This window comes from Pleuronectes platessa, chromosome 21, assembly GCF_947347685.1.
Source record: "Pleuronectes platessa chromosome 21, fPlePla1.1, whole genome shotgun sequence".
In the NCBI taxonomy this organism is placed as follows: domain Eukaryota; kingdom Metazoa; phylum Chordata; class Actinopteri; order Pleuronectiformes; family Pleuronectidae; genus Pleuronectes; species Pleuronectes platessa.
In genome coordinates this window covers 16,805,698-16,830,344 of record NC_070646.1, presented here as the reverse complement: position 1 = coordinate 16,830,344, position 24,647 = coordinate 16,805,698, and the positions used below count along the sequence as shown (strand labels likewise).

Genomic DNA, 24,647 nt, shown 5'->3' with positions numbered 1-24,647 from the left:
TGTTGAGCAACCGCCACAATCTACAGACCAAAGCTCACAACTTTTCAAAAAAAAAAATTGCAACAGAGAAAGTGATTTTATGAATGTTTGTGCCTTGACAGATGTCAGCACCACTCGTAAATGACTGTACCAATTCGACATGAAAAAAAACAACTATCAAAATGATCTAGTGGTGATTTTGACCCAGGTTGTGAGTTCGCAGGTAGGTTGAAAACTAAAGCAGTGTTTCATGACATGAATAACACCTCCTGGTCCTGTTCCTTTTGGTAGTTGCTCTGTTTCCATGTCAGAGAATCTGTCTGTGTTCTAATTCTCTTCTCGGCTCGACACCTCACCAGCTCCAAGCCTATGGGTCGACTTTGTAGCCCTGTGGGCAGAAAAAGGGAGCGTTATTAGAAATTCTTGACAAAGCACTTTGTGGAGTCGAGCTAAGCATCACGCATAGTTAAACTCAAGGGGACAGTTTCTCTTAAGAGCTCTTTTACCGGTCCCGGCTCTTTCTGCAATTTGGGAAACACAGTTTTGAAAGGGAATTGGGTCATGGTAATGGCAGAAGAACATGGCATGTATAAAGGATCGGCCCCTAGAGAGAGAGCAAGAGGAGTCAAGAACAATGGTGGCCCGTTCAGACGGGGCTGCGCTTCACTGCTTTGTCAGCGATGCAACAGCAAAGTGTTGTCAGATGAAAAGCTGGTAGTCTCCAGCCTACCTCTCCTCTGTTTCGCCCACATTAAGGTAATGCCGGCATGCCGCTGATCTGGGGTCATTTCATAGACAAATAAGAGGCTTAAGATATTTCTCAGCCTCTAATGATGAAGGAGTTCAGGCTGAGTTAAAATGGTCTTTTGGTGGTCATGTGGGGAAAAGGAGAAATCCAAGGCACTCCAAAAAAACGTATCTAAAGCCTTTATTCTGCATGGCTAGTCATAATTGCAGGCTTGAAATTACATGCGAAAAAAGAGCAATCCAAGGCACTCACAAAATCCGTTAAAAAGCCTTTATTCTGCTCAGCTGCTCACTGTGAAGCGTTTGCTGTTGTGACAACACAGAAATGCAGAGGCTTTTAAACAGATTGTTTTCGGGGCCTTGAATCTTACTTTTCCACCTAATGATAAACAACTCTTCGACGTGCCTGAGTATAATGCAACATAGGATAGAAAAGAATAGAACAGAGGGGAACAGAATGAGGTGACATTTAAAGCCCTCCCAGTAGCATTTATAAAAAGTCGATTATATTACTTTACAATCACTATAAGATCTCTTTTGCGTTCATCCCTTTGATGGATTTAGTGCTTTATTATGGTTTATTGCTGTATTAGACTTTGCCAAAGGGAGGCAGATGTGAGAATTGTGGGCAGACAAAGTTCAGAACTATGAAAACACAACCTAACCACATGCTAGAGAGCTCAATCTAGTCTCCAATGTTAAATATTAAAACTTGATAAACCTTATTTGACCTGCAGTGCACAGAATGCCCTAAAACCAAACATTGTAACCGTGTCTCATTATGTGACCACAGATATGATTGGAATAGTGATGTAACATTTAATGAATTGATCAGATGAAGTTTTTACATTATTTTTGCCCTTCTATCTCCAAACACCTTAAACATAAATGTAATAATTCACAGAGACAGGATTTAAAAATATTGATTGCTATCAACTGTGCTTCTTTTAGGTCAGAAGATAGGGTTGGTATTCCTGGAAGAGCTAGCAAGACAAGTCAGCCCTTGCAGCTGATACAACCCCCCCCCCCTCCTCCTCAAAGCTGCACCCCCGGAACATGAACACGCACTGACTGACAACTGATAGAATGCGACCTTTATATGACCCGCTCACCGTGTCTATGTTTGACGACTCAGGTCATGTACGGTGAGAGCTCGGGCCAGCAGGTCAGTTAGTGATGGACAGGTACGCCAGCCAATCATATCACTTGTAAAATGATCACGCTGAGGAGATGTTAAAAATACTTTATTGATGCCATAAGAATAAATCTTGACATATTTACTTGGTTATGATGATAACAAGCCTGAATGAATCCTCAATAAAGCATTTGTTGTATGTACATATGAACAAGTCAAGTGTAAGGCTATGTGATTGATGGGAAAGTTCACCCAAACAGGAAATTCAGTAATTATCTAGCCACCACTGTGCCGATGGAGGGGCGGGTGAAGTGTTTGAGTCCACAAAACACTTTTGGAGTTTCAGGGGTAAACAGTGTTATAACCAAATCCAATTCAATTGAAGACAATGGTGAACTGTCTTCAGATGTGTAAATGAGCTCGTTTCAAGTCGAATATAAATGTCGGGGCTCGCGGACACTTTTGATGATTTAAGACTAGATGGGGGTGGATGGTAACATCGATACTACCAATACCCTGTACTGCTTGTGAGGGTCGATTCTTGTGCCAAAAGAATCAATACAAAGGGATTGGGTTCAATTTCTCTCCTCTTTATCTGCGCTTAAAGGAAAAGAGCAGTCTAAACCCACACAGACTGTCTGACAAGTTGGAGACACATCGATAAAACTACAGTGAAGCCAGTAGAATCCCTTAACAATATAAACTCTAGACAAGAAACCACAAGAAAAACCATCACTGCAATATACTAAAAAGACACAATTCACTGAGCTTGGAAAACGTGATCAAATTCAGTAGATTGTGTCTGGCTTCAAGGTATTAAACAAAATGGCTCCTCCACCACTCCGTAACTAAATAACGTTAAAAACAAGCCAAACTACTAGCAACATTTAGAGATGATTGTCTTACACCTAGAGGACAAAGTGGTGTCTGTTTCTTCTGTCAGAGCCCAGAACGGAATACATTACCACACAAGAAACTGAGCCAACTACCATTCCTTCTCGACACGTCTCACATTAAGATTCTGGTTTGTTATAAGTCTAAATTGTGAACACTAAAAAGGTTTTGTATTTGTGTTATCTGTTGTCTTATATGTCAAACTCATGCTCAGGTTGGGAGCTGCTCCTTTGTCAATGTATCTGCTAAACCTCCCTAGGCCTTTACACAATATATCTATCTATCTACTGTATATATCTTTATAGATACATATATAAAGAGAGACAAACATATATATTGATATTCTGATGTCTTGCTATTTGTTGTCATATTTGTCCTTTTGTATTCTAAGAGCTGTTGCTCTTGCTTTTATGTAAGGCAGTCCCTAGCTGTATAGTTTGCACTGCTTTTATATTTGTCTGTACTTCAATGTTTTTATTCTTAATGTATGCGCTTTTATTGCCTGCCCAGGGACAGCAGATGGAAATTTGCCTTTGTGGCTAACTCTGGCATATTTTCAGAAATGTTATTAATATGAGCTGTCCCTGTCCAATAAAGTAATAAAATAAATACTTAAAAAAATATAAACGCATAATCTTGTGATGCACAAGGGTAAACCTGCTGTCTCCTCCTCTCCACTACTGTGTGTGCTTGTGTGTGTTTGTGTGAGCAGCTTCACCCGACATGCAGTGCTGGCTGAACCAAATAGGAGCTCCGTTTCGAGCTATTTCACAGCTGTAAATGAAAATGTCGCCAACTCGGATGTGAGTAGGAAGGCTGTTCACTATTGTGACAACACCGCAAACTTTTTTAAACACATAATAAAAAACCTTGAGAAATACAACTCTGAACTGCAGCAGAAAAAGAGAGAGGAGGGAGACGCCTCAGCAGCACCCAGGCCACCAACACACAAAAATACACAAATTCTTCACTCAAGTAGAAGTACAGATATTTGATGAGTCATTAAAAAAACATTTCCATTGTTTACCGCGGTTGAGTCTCCCTATCTTTTTTGTTTAGTCTTTATATATCTTTTAAGCCATGGTTCTGTGTCAGGTATGTACTTATTTTACAATGATGAAATAAATAACTTAGTTTTTTGCCTTCAAAAACGGTCAATGTCTTTTCATAGTAAAAATTATCGGCATTTGCAATACCAACCGCTAATTAAAACGTTATTACCGCTTTGTATAACCATGTCCTTCATAATTGATTAATGTTCATGAGTTACACAAGCTCAGGCATCCTCTGATAGCCTCCTCCTACCTGCAGCACATGACTCGCATTGAAGCAGATAATAGCAGAGAGAGAGAGAGAGAGAGAGAGAGAGAGAGAGAGAGAGAGTTGTCTTGTTACGTTAAATGAGAAAGTACTGTAATCCGACCCAAGCCCAAAACTTTCTGCACCAAAGCACAGTGAACCTGATCCGATACACAACCTGCTGTCAGGGCCCGTCAGGTCTGAGTCCGGCTGCTGAACTCCCGGCAAGAGTCACAAAGTCAGCGAACTGTCAGAATAAGCTTGTGGTCAAAGCAGAACCATGTAAGACTGCAGCAGCAAATCCCCTGAATGCATAGACTGAAGTGAGGCTGCTGATAAGTTTATCTGTGACGGACTAGATGTGCAGTTTCTTCTTTCACAGGCTGAGCTGTTTCACTTTGTGGGTGTGTTTGTTTTTGTGGCAACACTTCAGAAGTGAGGAAAAACGTTGGATTGATCTCGGTGGTTGACCCCGCTCCTCCTGTGGGGCGTGGCCAGACGAAGCCTAATGCAAAAGGTGTGATCCGCTCAGTGAAACGCCGCCTCCTGAAGACTGATCAACTTAAAACATATCATTTAAGAGGAGCCTTTTATAAATTCTAGCAAAATGTTTGATTGCCAACATTTCTTATCTGTGTTATTATTAATTGTTCTTATTGTTGGGGGCTTTCTTCCTTTTGTTTCTTTTATTCCTCTTAGGTCCCGTTTTAAGCCTTGGGTGGTTTATTCAATCTTGTTTTCTGAATAATTTTTATTGCCTGAGTGTATTTTGCCTTAGTCCTGAAATGTCCTAATCCTTATTTATTCATGTAAATTACTTTGTAACTTTTTAAACAGGCTGCATTAATAAAGATGATTTATTGTCCTTATTATTATTATTATGATTATTATTTTGAATTGTTTTCTAAATGTTTTAAGTTGCTACTGTTAATCACAACTTCCTTTTGTAGTGCATTTAAGTAATTGATTGCATAAAGAGCAATTAGGTTCTGGTGTGTAGGAGAAGAGTTTAAGTTTAGAAGTGGACCTCTGTATTTCATTTTCTTATTATGTTTATTTTGCAATAAATTACAAACAGAGAACCTGACAACCTGTGGATTAGCCTTTTGGGATGTTTTGGCGGTGAGTCATATAGATCCTAACATGGGCTGGTAGGCTTATCAATCAATCAATCAAATTTTATTTGTATAGCCCATATTCACAAATTACAATTCATCTCATAGGGCTTTAACAGGGTGTGGCATCCTCTGTCCTTAACCCTCAGCAAGCTTACAGGCGAGTCTCAACTCCAAACAGCTTCAGCCAAAGGCCATCTCTATTCTCCGGGCCTGTTCCCAACCTTTACGTACTGAATTCCAGCTCCTTTGCTCTGACCGTCGTGATGTGGCCCCTAAGGGTAGAACCGAGCCCTACAGGGATGGATTTGCACCTGCAGAGATTGTGCTGCTGAACACTCTGAGCACTTCAGGCTCCTATAGGAGGAGCGGGTGCATATGGGGGTGGCAAAGCCCTTTGACTTGGATGTATTAGTTTATATTGCTGTCTGCTGTATGGTATTGAGGTCTTTGAAGTTTAATGAATTGATAAGGTGGGATGTCCTCTTTTTTTACTTTTCTTCCTTGCACTCTATATGTGGTTAAACACATGAGGGAAAAGGGGGGTTCCAAGTCAGACTCATTCTAAAGCTCTTTTCTCACTGCAATAAACAAGATAGGGGTAAAAATAAAGTGTTGCCTCGAGTATAGAATAAAATTTAACACAACCATAAAAAGAATCCAAACAAAAATCCAAAGGGAATCATACAATAATGCTACCAGTGATGGTACACCCTTAAGAAAAAAAAATGGGATGATGTAATGACACCAAATGCAGGCTCATGCAGCATGCATCTTCAATCATGTTTACTGCAGGAACAGAAATGGATCTGAAACATTAATGGAACATCATCCCAGTGGGTCACAAACTGCAGCACACAGATGAAGAAGAGTCAGGCTAAAACCTCACTTTCCTCCCGCGGTTTTGGCTGCTTATGAAGCTGCTTTGAGCCCTTTCTGTATTTGGAGATACAGACACATGAATCATGAATCACGACGGAAGGTGTGAGGTCTGCGTCCCTGCTTCGTGTTTGCATGTTTTCGCTCCGTCATATCCAGCTCGGCTCGCTGCCCTGCTCCATGCTGTGTGTCCCAGAGCACGTCTCTATCTCATTCTCAAGTCCCAGAGAATAGTTCAGTAGTAGGGAGTTTAAATTTTTCATCACAACAAGTATGGATGGCATCATAAAACGCCGTTACCAAGCAACTGCTTCTCAGCCTCCCAATCAGCAGCGTCGTTGGTTTGAGATTCAGACACAAATATGATCACATGCTCTTTTCCTCCTCTGCCACTCAGTGTCCAAATCCCATACTGAGTGGATTAACGTGACGTGTGGCAGATGTTAAACAAATAGCAAAGTGCTTTTGACCCAGAAGTCTTTTCATTGTACTTTGCTGAAGGACGACTCCATCTCATGAGTCAGACTATCTTCAGTCTGACGGGCTGAACATATAGAATTTATTCAGCAGCTTCTGTACGTTTCTTAGGAGGGGCTTGGACTTTAAATTAGGATCTCTTGGTCCCCTAACCTGCTGCCAGTCACGCTATCAGTGATAGTGAAAAAAAGATGCTTATGCAAAGCATTTTTCCCCTTACTGTTCCTGTCAGAGGGCTTTTGAAATCCTTTTCTTTTTTTTTCTGGCATTCCACCTTCTTTCAGAGATTCCTCCGGAGGGGAAGCAAGGCAGGGTTGGCGACAGAAGGATGACAGCAGTGAAAATGCCACAGTGAGGAAAAAGTCCTCTGCTCTCGGCTTATATGCAAAAGATGCACTTAGGTTTGAGATCTGTCTGAATATGTCGACTCTGTTATTTTATTGCAAATGAGTATAGTGATGAAAAACCTTTTAATTAAATGATACGGTTGGTGTTATTCAGAATTTATCTTTTTGTCAGTAAATCCAATGAAAAACAAACTAATTATGATTTTACCTTTTAGTCCAAATATCCATTTATTTAAATTATCTAAATTCTATACAAATTAGTCTTCAAGGTTGATGAAATAAACATGTCACCAAAGGCAACAGTGTGGCTCACGCATGTGTTTTTAATTCAACCTTTGTTTGTATAGGACTAAAAACATAATGTCAGTCTTTATGTTAGGTAAATTACATTAATTGTTGGTTCAGGTAATTCAACTTGATTTCCTGAAATTAAGTAAAATATGGAAAATCCATGTCCTCTTTTTAAAGGAACACGCACAGGTAAAACAATCATAATGCTCCATCCTGATTGGCTAAGACTGGGTGACTACTCTAGGTTGTTGAAATGGTTTAAAGCGTGAGATTCGCTCTGGCTACACTCCGGCTTCCCCTTACAGGTGTAATGTGTAATTCACATGCCTTAAATACAACTTGCGGCCCGGGTCTCCTGTGCGCACAGCTGTATGCGCGTGTATTTTTTGACAAGCTGATGTTGGAAGAAACTTGCACATCCTGCACAAGACATAGCAAGCAAGCAAACGGTAGGACTTACTTGTCCAATAATAATAACATCAGGTCAGCATCTGTCTAATATCCTTTTGCCTCTTTTAGCTCTCATCAATGAGTGAAATATGCTCTTATACGCACTCTTGTTCAGTTTCATTCTTTCTCTTTTTCCTCTTCTTCGTTTCCTCAAACATGTCCTCTTCAGTTTCCTCAGCCACGGTTCAACCACGATGTCCACACTGAGGATGGTGAGCTGGATGAGCTCCGGCTCTGATTGTGTTTGGCCATGCTGATTTTCAACAATGTTGAATCTTCTTTTCATTTACAATACAAAATAGGGCAGGTCGTCTTGGACAGTTGGCACAGAGCAGCTTTAATTAGTGCATCCACATCTCCTGACCTGCTGCGTGCAGGCATTTCTCTTTGAATGCTGCACACTTGCTTTGATGCAAAAGGTTTGTATTGACATTGCAAAGCAGGCGCACACGGCACAACAGACGATCCCCTAGTTGTGACGGAAACAATGGCTGTAAATGTTGTGAGGGAGCGAGTGCAATCTGCCTCAAATCTTTCATTGAGCCATAAAACATAATTGTTCTCTCATGATCATGTGGTGTGCGCCTGTTAAGATTTCAACTCACAAGACCTTTTTAAAGAGCCAGGGCTGAGTCTGCTATAAAGAAGCGAGTTCAAAACGGGTTTCAAGGGCTCCAGAAGGCGGCAAAATAAGCTGTGAACACAACATTCAACGTATATAATTACATTTTTATGGTGATCTCCCCGTTTACACTTCAACCAAAAGCAGAGCAGCCTTTTCATGGTTCTATTTCTGGTCCAGCATCTGCTCCCCTTTCAGCATTTGTCTTGGTGTACACTGTATGTCCAGCAGCTATTTGTGCTGTATTTGTGTTGTTCAGAGCTTTTTGACTGAACATGCAAGTGAAAAATAAAACAGGGGAGTTGTGGCCTGGAAAACAGAACACAGAGCTATGGTTAAACACACCTCAGTGAATAACCTCTCATTTCACACAAAGGAATTAAATCAGGATTTTTGTATGAAAACATTTATTAGTGAAGCTTTTAAGAGATATGAACAGCCTTGTTGCCAATTTCAATCAACATTTTCTGCATTTTGATAATTATGATACAGAACCTACAGCACTAACTTCCATCGATTGTTGTATGGATTTGTCAGAGTTGTTGGTTAGTTCTGGGTGGCTGGTGGAGCGGGCCGTCCACTAACCCGAAAGGTCATAGATTCGATCCCAGGCTTCTGCATTCTGCTTGCCAAAGTGTCCTTGGGCCAGATACTGAGCGGACATAGTGTGTGATAGAGAAAGTGCTGCACATAGACACACTGTATGAATATGTGCGTGAATGGCAGAACTGTACTTTAAAGCGCTATAAGCACGATATAAATACAGACCATCTACCATTTAACTAAATGGCTGCAGCAAAAACCTGCAATCATATGTTTACTGTGTATAAAAAGGCTAGGGAAAAAGACTCAAATCCTCCAGAACTCATCTGGTAGATTCCTTTCCTTCAGGCTATCAATCCAGGGTCTTATGACACTCTCTCTCTTCTCTGATCTGTACTTGTGCTCTTTTGGCCCACATCATTACAGCCTTCTGCCTCCTGCTTCGAGAAGCACTGAAGAATGTGCTGTATTCTCCGATCCTCCAACCGAGGGGGTTAACTGCGATTTAAGGTTCTGCTCTCACCCTGCAGCGTCCACACCCTGCTGTAGCTGCTGATGTCAAGACCCCTTCGGTTGCTTGTGATCAGAAAGTGCTGAGTGCAATATGTGTAGTATATGTATTTTCATTATAACCGAGCTCTGTATCTTGTTATTTAAAGGTGCATTAATAAATAAGTCTCTATTTGGATAGTTTTTATTGATGACCATGGGTTTAAGTGCTTACAGCAGAAAAAGTAAAATATATAAAAATCTGCCTGTTGGCAGGAGTGTGCCCAACAGCTTTGGTTTACTTCAGTGCAGAAGAGTTAAAACACACTTTACTGGTAATTTAGCCCTATCAGTCCTCCTTAATCCCCCAGGTGTCGTGGTTGGCTACAGAGCAGAGTGAATGAACTTTATCTGAAATAATGAGTGCATTAACTGGGAGAGAGCACAGCTAATTACTGTGTCACCCTTAAAACGATGCTTGTTTACAGGCGTGTAGCTGCAAAATGATAACAGCACCGCCTTACAAAAGGTTGAGGAACTGTGAATGCAAATAAACGTGCCCTTGCAGCGACGCGCACTTTAATGGAGGTGGCTCGAGGAGACATTCAGCCATCAGCCATTTCATTCACAAGTGTCAACCACAGGCTCGCTCGCTCTCTGTTGCTTTAGGAAGGCGAGTTTTAGGGTGTGCGTGCAATGGGGATGATGTGGGGGCATTTTGCCGATAGTTGGCTTCTGAGTCCTGATGCCAGCGCTGAAGTGATGCAAGGGACAGAGGGAGGGAGAGAGCGGAGAAGGAGGAGAGAAGAAGTGGAGAGAGAGGGGGAGAGAGAGCGCGCGCGAGAGAGAGAGAGAGAGAGAGAGAGAGAGAGAGAGAGAGAGAGAGAGAGAGAGAGAGAGAGAGAGAGAGAGAGAGAGAGAGAGAGAGAGGAGTTCAGAGCTCTGATATTCTGCTCACTTTCGGAGATCCAGACAGAGAGCAGCTCCCCAGCGGGTACCCTGACAGAGGTAGGCAGGTTTTACCACCTTCTAATTATATCAAGAAAAATAATAAGAATAGTAATAATTATAACAATAACATGCTTTAAACTGAATTTCAGCTTTATTTGAAAACACTAATGAAAATGTCGTACATCCTTGCACATTGACGCACAGCGATTTACAGGAAGATAATATAAATGAGCTGTGTGTGTGCGGTGTTCCCAAGTTGATCCACTGCGAGAATGAGTTTCATTTCAAAGACGAGAATCCGTCAAGTTCTTGGGGCGTGTAGGAGCCTGCTAATTATTAATGACGCGCCTCTGACGTGATGATAATACCTAATGAGGCTGTTATTTATTTTCCCAGCGGGACTTTGACTCGAGCACAACTGGACGGCGGGGGAGAGCTCCAGGATTCAGCACCTTGGACAGCGACGAACCGCTGCCTCCCCGACACGCTCAGCCGGGGAAGAGCGCGCAAAGCCCGGGCATCCGCCAGCCGCCTCCCGCTCCTCATCGCCAGGACATGGCGCTCTCCTGCCGCCGCTGCCCGCTGCCTCGCACCGGGTTTAGTTTGTGCTCAGCCTAAGAACAGCAGAGACAATGCCCTTGACAGCACCAGTGCCCACAGAGTTGCATTCAGCATGACGGCTGCACAGGAGCGAGCAGGGGAAGACCCGCTGGAGAAACTTACACAAGACTGAACCGTTGCGCGTTCAACAACAGTTTGAGCGTCTTTGCCAACAACACGAGACTTGTAGTCCAGAGTTCTTCGCACTACCATGGGGATAAGGCACCTTCTGTTGCTGCTGATGTACCTGGACCCGCTGAGCGTGTTGGGCGCAGCTACAGGCGGCAAAAAGAACAAGCCGTCGCCCAAGAAGGTTCCCACGGTCGCCCCGACGCTTAAGACGCCGCCGCCAGCGCCCGCCAGCAACCACGACACTTGCCTGAGCTACTACGACGTGAGCGGGCAGTATGACAAGATGTTCGAGTGCAACAACACGAACCACCGCTACTGCTGCGGGACCTGCTACCTGCGCTTCTGCTGCGAGTACAAGAAGGACCGGCTGGACCAGCAAGCCTGCACGAACTACCACACGCCCGTGTGGGTGCAGACGGCCAAACCTTCCCCCATCCCGACCGGCGAGACGTATGATCCCAGCATGGATCAGACCAACACGGCGGTGTACATCACCTGTGGGATCATAGCCTTCATCATAGTGTTGGGAGTGTCGGTCAAAGTTGCTTATGACAAAGCTACAGAGCCGCCTCAGGAAATGAATATACACAGGTAAGAGGACTGTTCAAAAAAACACTTAGTTATACGTCACGCTGACTTGTTAACCCATGTTGACTGATATGCTTTCAGAAGATTCTTTAAAATATTATTCTCCTATAAAACATGAAAAGAAACAATTAGTAAGAGCTCATCTTTTTAACCATTGGATGTATTCGACGTACAATAATACAGATTTAAATGTGTTGCCCTCTGTAGACGGGGGTCAAAGGTCATAACCAGTCCTCAAGTCGTATCACATTCAGCAGTGTTCAATGTACCATCCCAGAACTGAATGTATTCATATTTAATGTTGAGGTCAGGGTGTGTTTTTCTCTCTATCACAATAATGAAGTTAAAATGAGACTGGCAACGTGTTCGCATGAATTAACAGATTGTTATCTAGAGCCAAGCTTATGAGCACCTTTCACATTACAATGTATTAGATTCTGTAGTTAAATTAGCTACAGTGAATATGGTATAGGCTGGTGAATAAGTGTGCTTATGTATGAGTGAACAAGGACAGTGCTCAACCTTTGAAATAAGATGTGTATTAGTTCATATTACAGATAAAACCTGTTGAAACTGGGACTTGTAATCTTTGATCTTAACAAAAACCCAGATATTTAGCTCATGAGGCCCACGAGTTATAACAGCCAGCTGTCAAACCCCAGAAACCTCACAACCTGACTCACAATCCCCCCCCCCCCAGCCCTCCCCTAGAAGCCCACCCTCTGCACATCAGCACATGGCCGTCTGGTGTGTCCAGGTACAGGGTTTTGATAGGACTGCTCAGCAGAGATGGGGACACCACGGCAGGTGATCACGACCCACCCCCTCAGCGGGCTCCGGCCTCCTCCTGCTGTGGCCGCCATGTGAGAGCTATCATACATGAGTGGACCACATGTTGGAGACTGTTCCCCCGTCAGTGAACAAATGCTGACACACGTTATTTCCTTAAGATTGAATAGTTTCTTTTTTATGGGATGCATTATTCAACACTTGAGCAATCTTAAGACTGTGAATAATGGATTGTGTTAACGTTGGGGCAGTATCAAGGTCATGTGACATGCATGCGCCACTGCACATTCAATAAGGAGCAGGAAGAGGAGGGGTGAGGCAGAAATATTAATTTAAAAGCAAAGGTTATGTCGGTGATACATTTGTCGTGCAAAAGCTTTGAGGTGCTGCGGCGCCGCGAAAGTAATTTGATTTCCCTTTTTTTGCTGAAGCGATTTCTAAAGCAAACAAATACTTTTTGAACTTTCTTTCATCATGATTGCTTCTCCCTCTCTTCCACTCTTCCACTCCCCCCCCCCCCCCCCCGAGGGCTCCATCCTTCCATATGCACCTGGTGCTGTCTGAAAAACATTCAAATTCAACCCAATTAGACGAGACACTCACAAATCCAATGTTGTTTCTCCTAGCAAATGAACGTTACTCAAGTTCCCAGCAGTTAAATGGAGAAATAAAAAAGAAGAAACAGAGCAGCTCTGATTAACCCATAATAGCACAGCGCTGCATAAACAATTAGCCGCCATTCGGTGTGAAGAAAACAGACGTGTCATCATTGTGTTTTTGAGTCAGTTCAGCTGCACCGAGACAGAAATTAAACATTTAAATTTTTTTCCCTTAAGTCATCCTTGTTTTCCTTCATGTGACTGTTTGTTTCCAGGGCCCTTGCAGACATCCTGAGGCAGCAGGGGCCCATCCCTATATCACAATACGACTGTGAGAACTTTGCAGCGATGAACGGCTCGCCAAAAGACAACACACCAGTCAGAACCTCATCCAAGAACCACTACACCCCGGTTCACGCCTCCAAATCCAGCCACGGTAAGAGCTCGTCTCTGTCTCCACTGAACACTCAGACAAGCTGGGGCCTCACACGCATCCACGGGTCTACGCATTCCCCTCCAAGGAGCACCCACTGTGTTCACTCTTTCAGCAGCAATGTTAACATCCAGTAATCATTTGATTTGAGCAAGAGAGCTCGAGGACGAGAGTGACAGAGAAAAAATAAGGAGGAGGGGGCTGCTGGTGGAGATAATTACAGGCTGGCAAGGTAGCCTGGCCCCGCAGTCTCTGACAGGCTGGAAGTGATGACCTCTCAGTCAGTCACCGGGTGAATCAGACGCAGTGCACACGGTGTGATTTAACCACACAATTCAAGGAACAGACAGGGAACATAAATCTGTAATATGGCAACAAAAAAAAAACTGCGTAGGCAAAAACAGGGGGTTTGAGAGAAAGCTGGGCAGCACCAGCAGGTTCTCAGGCAAAGCAGGTGTTATCAGATGTACAGCGCCAAAGACACTCGGGGAGAGGGACGCAGATGGAGAATAATGAGATATGAACAAACACAGAGGAGGCGCAGAGGTGGAGGGCAAGACAGAACGACGTGTAGTCGCTTTGTACAAGAATATATCGATGTGTGGACATGTAGGTGGTGATTTTTCCGCCATTCAAGCACCAAAGTATTGTTTTTTCTACCAGTGTTTAACAAATATGTATTCTATTGTTAACTCCCACTTAGATTTTCTGCTACCTTAGGGCAACATTGTACCATATGTGTAGAAAGACATCGAGGAAAATCAAGTTTCTGTTGAAGAAATTGTGCGAACCACATATCTCTGTGTATGATTTGAAGTGCAATTGAAGTGAATTAAGTAAATAAAGTAAATTAATTTTGTCATTTTCCAAAGCTACGTAGGCATTGTCACAAAGCTGGAAACAGGTTATATATCTTAAGTCATTGAGTGTTGGAACGTGTTCTTCACAGATAGGAAATACAGTATTACATGTCCACATATTATTTTAGCCTATTTCTTATTTCCAAACTATTTCATTCTGATTATTTTTATTATAAATGGTAACGCTGAATCTTCCAGGTTATACAATTAGTATTTTCTATAAGGACCGAGAATGTGTAGTCTCTGTATGATGGCACTAGAAAGTGAAACCAGCCTTTTACACCCGATTGGTGGACCTGGTCTCCCTTTACTCTGCCCTAAGTATTAAGTATTAAGGCCCAATCAAACTAATCAGGTTCCACTTCACACCAGAAACTGAGCTGGTGTCAGTATCAGCTGATACAAAAAAACATTGGCCTTTATTAATACATAGAAAGACATCTTCATCAGAGAGAATTGTATCAGTAACAGTGTAGCTACCCAGCATTTTCAAATGCACATTTTAAGTAAGAGATATGTTTGAACATCATTTTTTGGATCCATTGATAATATTAATATTGAAATCAATGCACAGGATTCCTCTCTATTTAAAAAGTTAGGATATTTTTGAGTCTTCTCTGGTAGTGTGGCACATGTGACCCTTTGTGGTGGTGCAGATGGTTTGAATCCCGGTTCGGCCGGAGTCTTCCAATGTGGATTTTGTATCTTCTCCCCACGATCGTGTATGAATTCCCAACATGTCCGCCCTGTTATACGCTGGCAACTTGTCCATGTGTCGGCCTAGTGTCAGCTGGAATGAGCTCCCACTGCAACCCTCAAAGGATACGCAGTAAAGATAATGGAAGGACGGATGTTCATGCGCAAATAAACCGCCACCTGTTTTGATTCATCAGAACCGTGTCGTAAGATAGGGCAACATGTAAATATTTAAATATCTATAAATGGGAGGGTCAAGAAGACCTCCGGCTGCCTCAGGGCAGGTGCGAGCAGTAGAGGGTTTACAGGCCCTTACAGCAGGTGGAATGGGGCTTTTATGAACCTCTGCTGACAGCTTCCGAAAGCCAAACATCCCAGCACCTGACACGTGTGGTTCTTACGGTTGATTTGAGCTGCAGCTCTGGAAAAATCCTTCTGCACCGTAAATAATTAAAAAAAGAATGTGCATACTATCAGCTTAGTTTGTGTTGATACAGTCTTATAAGTCATGTAAACCTGGCCTCTTTCTGCCACTTCCACATCTATCAAATTGCTGGGAGGATTTTCTTGTACCTCAGTGTTTTTTCCTCGTTCGCTGCATCCGTCTGTTGAAGATGGTCACCGGGCAGCCATGCAGGGGGCGCGGCTGATACGCAGTTGCTTGTGGCGGGATGCCTTCAGTTCAACCCTGCATTCATATATATATATATATAGTATATATATAAAGACCTACACAAAACTCAGTCACGGTCTGTCTCTGTCCCTCCGCATGACTGCGACCATTTTGCCTGTTTGCACACAACTGCTGCAAAGAGAGCACATCAGCCCCGCCGCTCCTCCACCCACCCACCATCCCCCTGATTGGGGACCATAGCAGTCCTGCCGGAGTAGGACATGAAAGGCAGTGACAGGCCGGGCAAAAGCGTGGTTAATGTCTGCATATAAATTGGGAGCTTCTGCGATGCTGCGGAGAGCGAGCCCACTCGCTCTCACAGAAAAATGCATATTCATGTGCGCCTAAATGGGCATTTGGCACAGAGCGAGTAGGCAGGCCTCTTAAGGAGATGCTCCTCGGCTGGAGCCGTTGCCGCTCAAAATGGCACTTCACTTCCAGAGTTGTTTTTTTTTAATTCTGAGACGCTTTCAAATCAGGTGGAGGGACCTCATAAAGCAAGTGGCTAAAGGGCCCGAGAGGATCCTATCAACTTATGTCAAGAGTGGGACTAACATCCATCTCTGCTTTGATCCTCAACATGTAATGACGCCCTGTCGCTCTCAGCAGTAATCACTTCCTCGCTGAACTATCTTTTTTCATCCTCACAGCTTTGTTTAGGCTCAATTCTAAAAATACATGCTGATGTGTTTTTCTCTCACAATGCGGGCCTAGAGTGGTGACATGGAATCCTTGGCGCACTGCAAAACTTCCCTGCATTTTAAAAGAATATACTCCTTTAAAAAAATATATAGCGGGGGCCTGAAGCAAAAACAGTACAGACAGCATAATATGATACCAGAGCAAGCGCTGCTGCTATTTTTATTCAGATTCCACTCTGCATTGTTGTGGGACTTGGATCTTCTTTTAGGCTGGGGTGTAAACAGAGCGCCCCATAGCCACAACAAGGAGCAGACCTTGAAAGAGGAGTAGGTACCTTTAAAGGAGTTTGCCGTTGGTTAAAGTAAACAATAAGCGTTTCCCTGAGTAATGCAGTTTCGCCCACAGCTCTTCTCAGATGAAGTTGATTTTTTATTGCACACCACGGGCTAAGATTTGCCTCTTTTTTTTTTTTTTTTTGAAAAAGCGTTGCTTGGCTTCCTCTCTGACATTTTCTTAGTGCACAGAATGATGAAATATAGTTCCCGGGTAGTGCAGAGGATAGCAGCTCTTTCCTCTGTCTCCGTTTACTCAACAGAAACCAAAGGAAATGCAGCTTCTCCCATAAAGTATTTTGGCAAAAAAAAAGATGATGAGTTATGGGGCTGCATTCACTGCACCAGAGGAATCAGAATAAGCAGCATAAGAGAAATGACTGTGTCGGAGAGTTTGCTCATGTGGAAGCTGAAAAGCTTCTGGATTTGGGGAGCAGTACATGTTTGAGATCTACGCAGCGTTTGAGCGGTCACTTATGAGTCAGTCAGAGATGAGCAGCCTCCCAAGCTGAAAGGTCAGCTGCTGTGGACAATTAGAGGTCGTGATGATAGAATAACATTTTGAGCTATTTAGCGGCTTTGACATGACCTTCGGATATTTTTAAATGCGTGTGTGTGCGCAGTTTGTTGTCTGAGAGAGTTCTTCAAACAGCAAGTTTTGTCCTGATAACAAAACATTGATTTAACCAGTGCAGTGCAGGTTTTAACCTGCCTGTTTGAAATGTTCTGTTCCCTTGTCCTGTGTTGATGCTCCGGTGTTACTTCAGAATTATTCGTCGTCATTAGTTTGTCTCCTTAAACACTTCTACAATAAACTGTTATTTATTAATTGTTTGTGAGCTGGATGTTGTGTGCAGAGCTTTTTATAAAGTCTAGAGTGCAGAGTGTGTTCATCCCACCTCAAAAGGCGTGGCACACCTTGCTGAAGAGGAAGTGATTCTATTAATGTTGTTGCCATAATGGAGACTAAGCACGCCTGCGAATGTCTGCGTCAGACCCAATATTGTGAAATTAAATTAATCCAAACGATCTGGTGGGTGAGATGTAATTGGTCAGAGATTACCAGTTGTTGTTTGACATCTTCAACTCCGCCCACAGTGACTGCTACAGAGTGCTGGTCGCCCATTTATTCAAGTTTTATTAAAATTGAACATATCACATGTTCAAATTATACCAAAGTCAAAACTGCACTTCCCTGGAACATACACAATCACATGCCAGGTATGAAGTTGACGAGATATTTGTTTCACATACAGACAGATGCTTGTTAGTTAGTTAGTAGGTAGATTAGTTATTCTCTAATAGACACTGTTATAATCATATTCAGAGAGCCTGCTTGCAACTAGCACAACACACACACACAAACAAACACACACACACACACACACACACCTCACCTTTCTGCATGCAACCTGCCTCTAATTAATCCTTAAAGTGTGCACCATAACATCTCCACTGTGACCTGTCTGGCTCCCTGTTGGCCAGATAATCATCACCCACATGTTAAAAACAACATTTCTATGCTGACTGCATCAACATGTTTAATAGAAGCTTCCTCTTGAGTGCTCCTGTGTTAAAGCTCAGCATCTGAGAGACCCCACCTAATTGTCTCCTGCCCTAGATCTCATTATTTCCCCTCATTATGCAGCCGGACCTTTATTCCCCTGAGAGCACGTGTGTATGTGTGTATGTGTGAGGAGGTTTCAGGTGTGAAGGTAGGGATCCATCAGCATCTCTTTCCAGTTGCAGTACCAGTTACGAATGGTCCAGTGTTGATCAAGATGCTGCACTGCACCATTAATTTCATGAGCAGGGGCAGGGTTAATAGGGAGGGGACATGTATTTGCCAACATGGCAGTTAAAAATCTTTTTTTTCTCAAGAGGCTCGACGTGTATCTCAGACTGAGAGAGCACCAGAGGAAGATAAAGATGCTTCACGGTGCCAAGCCTCAGCTGAATGGCTTTATCGGGATGAAGTACACAGCTCCACGTCCACTCCAGCACATCAGCATCTGATAATGCTATAAAATCAGTACACCATGTAAATTACCTCTGGCAGGCCATGTTAAAGTGCAATCGACCTTGGAGTCAAAAAGCCTCCCCGGTGCCAGCCACACAGCATCACATCCAGCCTGGTGTAAGATATGATTATCTTATTATTCACATTATTCTGCTCAGAGGTAATTCAGAGGTGTAGGTGTCCGGTGAAGAAGTCTGATTTAAGAAGCATTACCATATGAATCCTCAGCACCTGCCTGCTCCACTGCCCATTCATTTCCATTGCACACTGTTGGGGTGAGAGTCACGAATTCCTTTGTATCGAGGACGATAAATTCATAATGCGTAGCCTTCCCCCTGCAGGCTCTTCATGCTACCTCACCTTAATGAGTTAGGAATGGGAGCGGGAGGAAAGAGGAGGGAGGGATTGCTTTTGAAGGGTCTTTTCAGATTCAAGGGTTGTCGCAGTGGGTTGTGGGGGGGCCTACCAATGACAAAGGTGACAAAGGCACACAACAATGGCTCCCATGCATGACACTCACGGAATTGATGGAACGGGAGAATAGCCTCGGCGGATACTCCATCCGCAGCCTTGAAAAGCAGCGCAGGGAGACGTGTGATTGAGTTCAGAGTGCATCGGTATGTTGGTGGTGGAGACATATTGCTTTTTGTTTTCTTGAGATCACACCATCATGTTGCCTGCGTGGTTCCCATTTCCTCCGGTTTCCCCCTCCATGTGCGCCTGAGGGAAACGACACCGCAGGGAGGTTTTTTCTATTTGACACCATGGAGAAGAGAGAAGACACAAGTGGGGCCATCGAGAACATGATGGGGGGAAAACAATCCCAAATAGGGTTTTCTAATCTCAAGCAGGGGTCCAGTGAACGTGATCCCTTTGCTTTGATGTTGGGATCCACTGTCATTCCAAGGTGAACTCCATTCATTTCAGCTGATTGGTCGACTAAGAGGAGAATTATTTGATGCTTTGGTTTATCTACTGTTAACCATATCTACTATTAAGTATTAAGATTAAGATACATTTATTTATCCCAAACACATGCACAGACATGAACAGGCACACTCATGCAATTGTAGGGAAATTTAACTTCTGCTTTTAACCCATCTGGTGCAGGACACACAGAGCAGTGAGCGACCATGTACGGCGCCCGGGGAGCAAATGTTGGGTGAGTAAGGTGCCTTGCTCAGGGGCACTAGACAGGGCAGGGAGAATCCTCTTGGATTTTTGGACAGATCAATCCAAGTTCGTCTTTTTGTTGTTTCTCCGTGGAGTCGAACCAGAGAAGAACCAGAGACCTTTCCTGCCCATAGTCCAAGTTTCTGCCACTAGTCCTCTCCTCTCTATATGGCTAGGCCGAGTTTAGTCAATGTGCGAAATAGAGGACGTAGTTTAAAACTAGGTACGACATTTTGGTAATCTCTATTTAGAGCTGTTTGCACATAAATGCACTAAACTAGAAATAGAAACCAGACAGAATCCATCACAAAAATCTTGTCCCTCACGTAAAGATTCTGCAAACTCACATACTCTGATTATACATATAGATTACACTGTGCACAGGCGCAGCATTTTAACAGGAGTTCATGTTTAATTAAAAAAAGAAGATATCTCTGGTTCTGCTGCAATAGTTTGAAGGTTTTTTTTGTAGCTTTTGGACAAAACAAGACATTTGAACATGTCACCTTGAGCTTTGGGGAAATTCAAGGGGCATTTTTTTTTTAATACCCATGAACGATTGTTAGTCAAGTCAAATTGTATTTATAAAGCCCAATATCACGGTCACAAATTTGACTCAAGGGACAATCTGTACAGAATTAAATCCTCAAGGAGGAAAAGGACAAGAGGAACCCCCCCCCCCCCCCCCCCGCCCCACATCCCCTGCCATAAAATAAAAAAAAAGCTAAAATGAATATGACGTGTGAGCACATCGAGCTGCAGTGGCTTCCAGAAAGCTGACAGTAAGGAACATGTAAAAAACACATAGAAGTTACTGTGGTGTATGCATTACATTTATTGGATATAATTTCAGATCTGACGATATTGAAAATAGCAATTGGTTGTTCGTCATCACACCTTCATCAAGTTGAAAGACTTTTGAGAAACAGATTTAAGAGAGAGCAGCAGAGGCCGATATGTTCAAACACACACAGACAGTGTGGCAGACGGAGGTTTCTGTCACTTGCACCGAGCCAGTACTGGAAATTACAGACCCAGCTCTGACTGGGCAGTCGTTTTGCCCCATTGCCGCAATTCCGGCTCACACCAAAGTAATCAGTTTCCCATGCTGTGTGTTTCCATGCATCATTTTTATTATTCAACCCTCCTGGTGGCTTGTGAGACTTATAGCGCAGAGAATTGGGGAGCTGGTGACCACAGCTGCGCGTTTGAAGTAGAAAAGAGCCGTGCCTCATTTTCTGAGCTAAAACAAGTGTGACCGGCCGTCTCAGTGCCGCTGCTCCACTGTTCGTGAGGACAACAGGACGGAGCCGAAGCTTTCCCTCGACACACCGCTCTGGGTCTCGAGTCTTGATGGGTGGCACCCTCACTTTCAGGGTTCAACCCACAGAAAGACATCCTGTCCATTTAGAGTCTTGATTGTCATCCAGTCAGGTTTTAGATTGGTTATTCTGATGGGTTTAGATATTTCAAGGTGCAATATAGTTTTTTTTAAGATAAATCTTTTTTACACGGATAAATTAGGGAACAATAATTATCATCTCATAATAATAAATAATAGATTTCTTTAGACTTGCAGCATATTGTGGTTTTATCTGTCAAACAGATCCCATAATGCAACTTGGCCACATCTTGAACCCACCCTGTCGTCACTTTCACATCATCAGAGACATCATCAAAGACTTGAAAGCGCTTCTATAGTGACACAGAAGACATTATACAACACTGTCCGCAGGCTGAGCAGTATTATACATGTAAAGTTAAACTGTCCCCGAGTCCACCGGCTATGGTCTTACTATGAATTAGCCTCAGGGGGAAAAAGACAATACTTTCGGGCTTCCAGTGTAGACAGAGACGGAATCCTTTAAAGAACAATGTGTTTCTTTTATAACAAGTCGAACATATCTCCAAGCAAAACAAACAGTGAATCTTTTAGTAGGTGTTTTAGGTCCAGACAACATTTTGGCTAATCTGCTTACGAATGAAGATAAATTAAAAAGTTGATAAGAAATGTATTTTGGTTGATTTGCTCCCCACACACACGGTTTACCTGTGGGCAATCAAAGCCTGATTAAACGTGATTGGTAAAACTAGACATGATATCCAGAAGGCTTTCAGCCCCAGGAACATGTCCCTGGTCTACTGATTCAGCAAATTCACATACAGAATGTTTTATAGAGATTACATTGTGATTAATGTAGGGACTAGACTTTGACGAGGGAGAATATGGAATAAAAGAGTAGAAATCTCAGCTTCTGCTGCTGCAGTTTGATGCTTGTTAGGAGCGTTTGGACAATACACATTTAAAGATGTCACCTTGATTTCTTGGAAAATGCAATGAGCACATCACTCATATTCTCTGAAATCTAGTTTACCCATTAATGATGTTAGTCAAGTCCAATTTTATTTATAAAGTCCAATTTCATGAATCAAAAATGTGGTTCAGGGGAGAATCTGTACAGAATTGAATCCCCAAGGAGGAAAAGGACAAGGAGTAACTCCTCCCTAACAAAACAACTTCAAAGGGAAGACAATAATCTGTGAGGACATCGAGCCACTTCCAGATGCTGCTAAAAGACAGGATCCCACCATGAGGACTTGGACAGAGGACAGACTAAAAAACATACTAGAGGCGAACCTAAAAACCAACATCCACATGTCTGGGAGTTTTGAAACGAAGAGGTAAAATGGTAGAATTGTAGAAGCACGGGGCGACAAGGAGGAGGCTGGAACTCTGGGAGGACAAAGATTGAGATCCAAAACAACTGCAATGAGGCATCGGCAGCCAAGAGAGGGAGGAAGGCCGACAGTCCAGCTCTGAAAAGAGACGAGAGGGAGGAGAAAACAGGGAGATGGGCACACAGCCTGAATGCTCATGTGTATGAGGGAATACAGGAACAGAGGGTGAGAGAGAGGCACAGTCAAACAGGTCTCATAAAACACAGACAAGAGTGAATTTTTTAGCTTTTCCAGACAGCATTTTGGATAATCTATAGCCCATGTTCACAAATCACGATATGCCCCATTGGGTTTCTAACAAGGTGGGACATCCTCTGTCCTCAATCTTCGACTAGAGCGAGGTAAAGCTCCCAAAAATCCTTTTAACAGGAAAAAAAAAAATGCGGGAACCTCAGAGAGAGGTTTATGAATGCTGATAAATTAAAAAGCCGATAGCCTTTTTTGGGTTGATGTGTTTCTCTTTTGCTCCCCACACGGTCGGTTCACCTGCGGCCAACCAAAGCCTGCTGAAATGTGATTGGTCAAACGCGAAATGGAAACCAGAAGGCTCATCTACAAAATCTGCATTTTCTCATGCAGAGACTGTTTAGAAAGTAGTAGACATATCTCCTTGTGACCCTTTAACATCTGCTGCATATCTTATAAAACCAACCAGTCAGATGAATACATTTTCCTGCTCTGGTCTTTTTCCAGAGGTTCCACAACGCCATACTGGAAACCAATATATCAGCTGTCTTGCTAATGCTATTGATGCTTTGTAAAGAGGATAAACTAACGCTGTCTGTGTATGTCTGCTTCATGTTTGTATCTGTGTGCTGTGTACCTGTGTGCATGTATCCCCATGTGCTTCCACATGTACGTATGTTCTACATGTCCCTGTGTGGTGGTCCCGCATGCCTGCCTCTGTGTGTGTGTGTGTGTTTGTGTGTTTGTGTGTGTGTTTGTGTGTGACCAGGTCTCCACTATGGAAAGGAGAGCATCAGGAGCACCGGGGGCGCTGACCTTCACAACTTCATCTCCTCTGGCTTCGTGACATTAGGTCGGGGCCATCAGAAAGGTAAAGTGTATTTTTCTCTCGTTCCTTTCTTCTCTTCTATTCACACAGGAGATTGAATGAACTCCTCGTGTCTGTGCTCGATACACGCGATGAAAGCAGGCCGCCACCATTACGTTACGTTCCACTCGCAACGCTGGTGATGAGCAAGACACAGACGGAGGTGAAAAGTTTCCAGATTCAATTTCCGTCCTAAACAATTCACCTGAACTCCTGCTGACGTGCAGCGTGGAGTAGGTGACACCGAACACATCCACCACACACACACACACACACACACACACACACACACACACACACACACACACACACACACACACACACACACACACACACACACACACACGCACACACAAACACACACACACACAAAGCAACGCAGCCATTAGTCAGGGCCAGAGTATCCCCATGGGTAATGCACTGATTAGTATGCAGCCATGTTGGCTCAGCTCTTGTGATTTATTCCATCCATTTTGGCTCCACAAATCAAACCCGGTGTGTGTGTGTGTGTCACCTCGAGGCGGTCGGGAGGTGAGCTCTTTTACCTGATGCCGCTTTCGAATGTTTAATTGAATGCGTTTGTGACACAGCGAGAATGCCTGCGCTGGTTCGTCGTGTCTTCATCTTTCAGTAAAAAAAACAACAAGATATAAATATAGTTCACGCTCCACTGCAGCGAACACGATGTTCTTTCCACTCCTCATCTTTGGATCAAAACCTGCTGATTCAGATCATTATCTCAATTACAGCGTCTGATGACCTTTAAAATATACCTGTTCAGATTTATGTGTTTGCTTGGCAGACATGCATGGAGGTAACTGATCTTGTATCACGTGTTTGTTTCCAAGTGCGTGAAGCTGCAGGGGCCTGGCAGCTTCTCTTCCCTCTCCTTTCTAATGAGGAACCATTGCACTTATGTTTAGATGAAATTTTCTGTTTTTCCTCCTCGCTTTGTTTGTTTTCATCCCCAGAGGAGGTGCGTGTCACAGTGGTATTCATATGCAGCCAGAAAAAAAAAACCCACTGTAGATGTGCACAAGATGACTAATGAGAGAAAAATTATGAGGTTTTTATGAATCCAGGTTCATTTAAACAAATT

At 43.2% G+C, this 24,647-nt stretch overlaps 1 protein-coding gene across 1 annotated transcript in view; it reads left to right on the top strand.

Moving 5' to 3' along the window:
- Positions 1 to 11,029: 11,029 nt before the first annotated feature.
- LOC128426859 (protein shisa-6) overlaps positions 11,030 to 24,647 on the top strand; it is a 71,231-nt gene continuing 57,613 nt past the window's right edge. The window contains exons 1-3 of the mRNA XM_053413909.1: positions 11,030 to 11,541; positions 13,202 to 13,362; positions 23,450 to 23,551. Coding sequence (XP_053269884.1) covers positions 11,030 to 11,541; positions 13,202 to 13,362; positions 23,450 to 23,551 — 775 coding nt within the window. The remainder of the gene's footprint in view (positions 11,542 to 13,201; positions 13,363 to 23,449; positions 23,552 to 24,647) is intronic.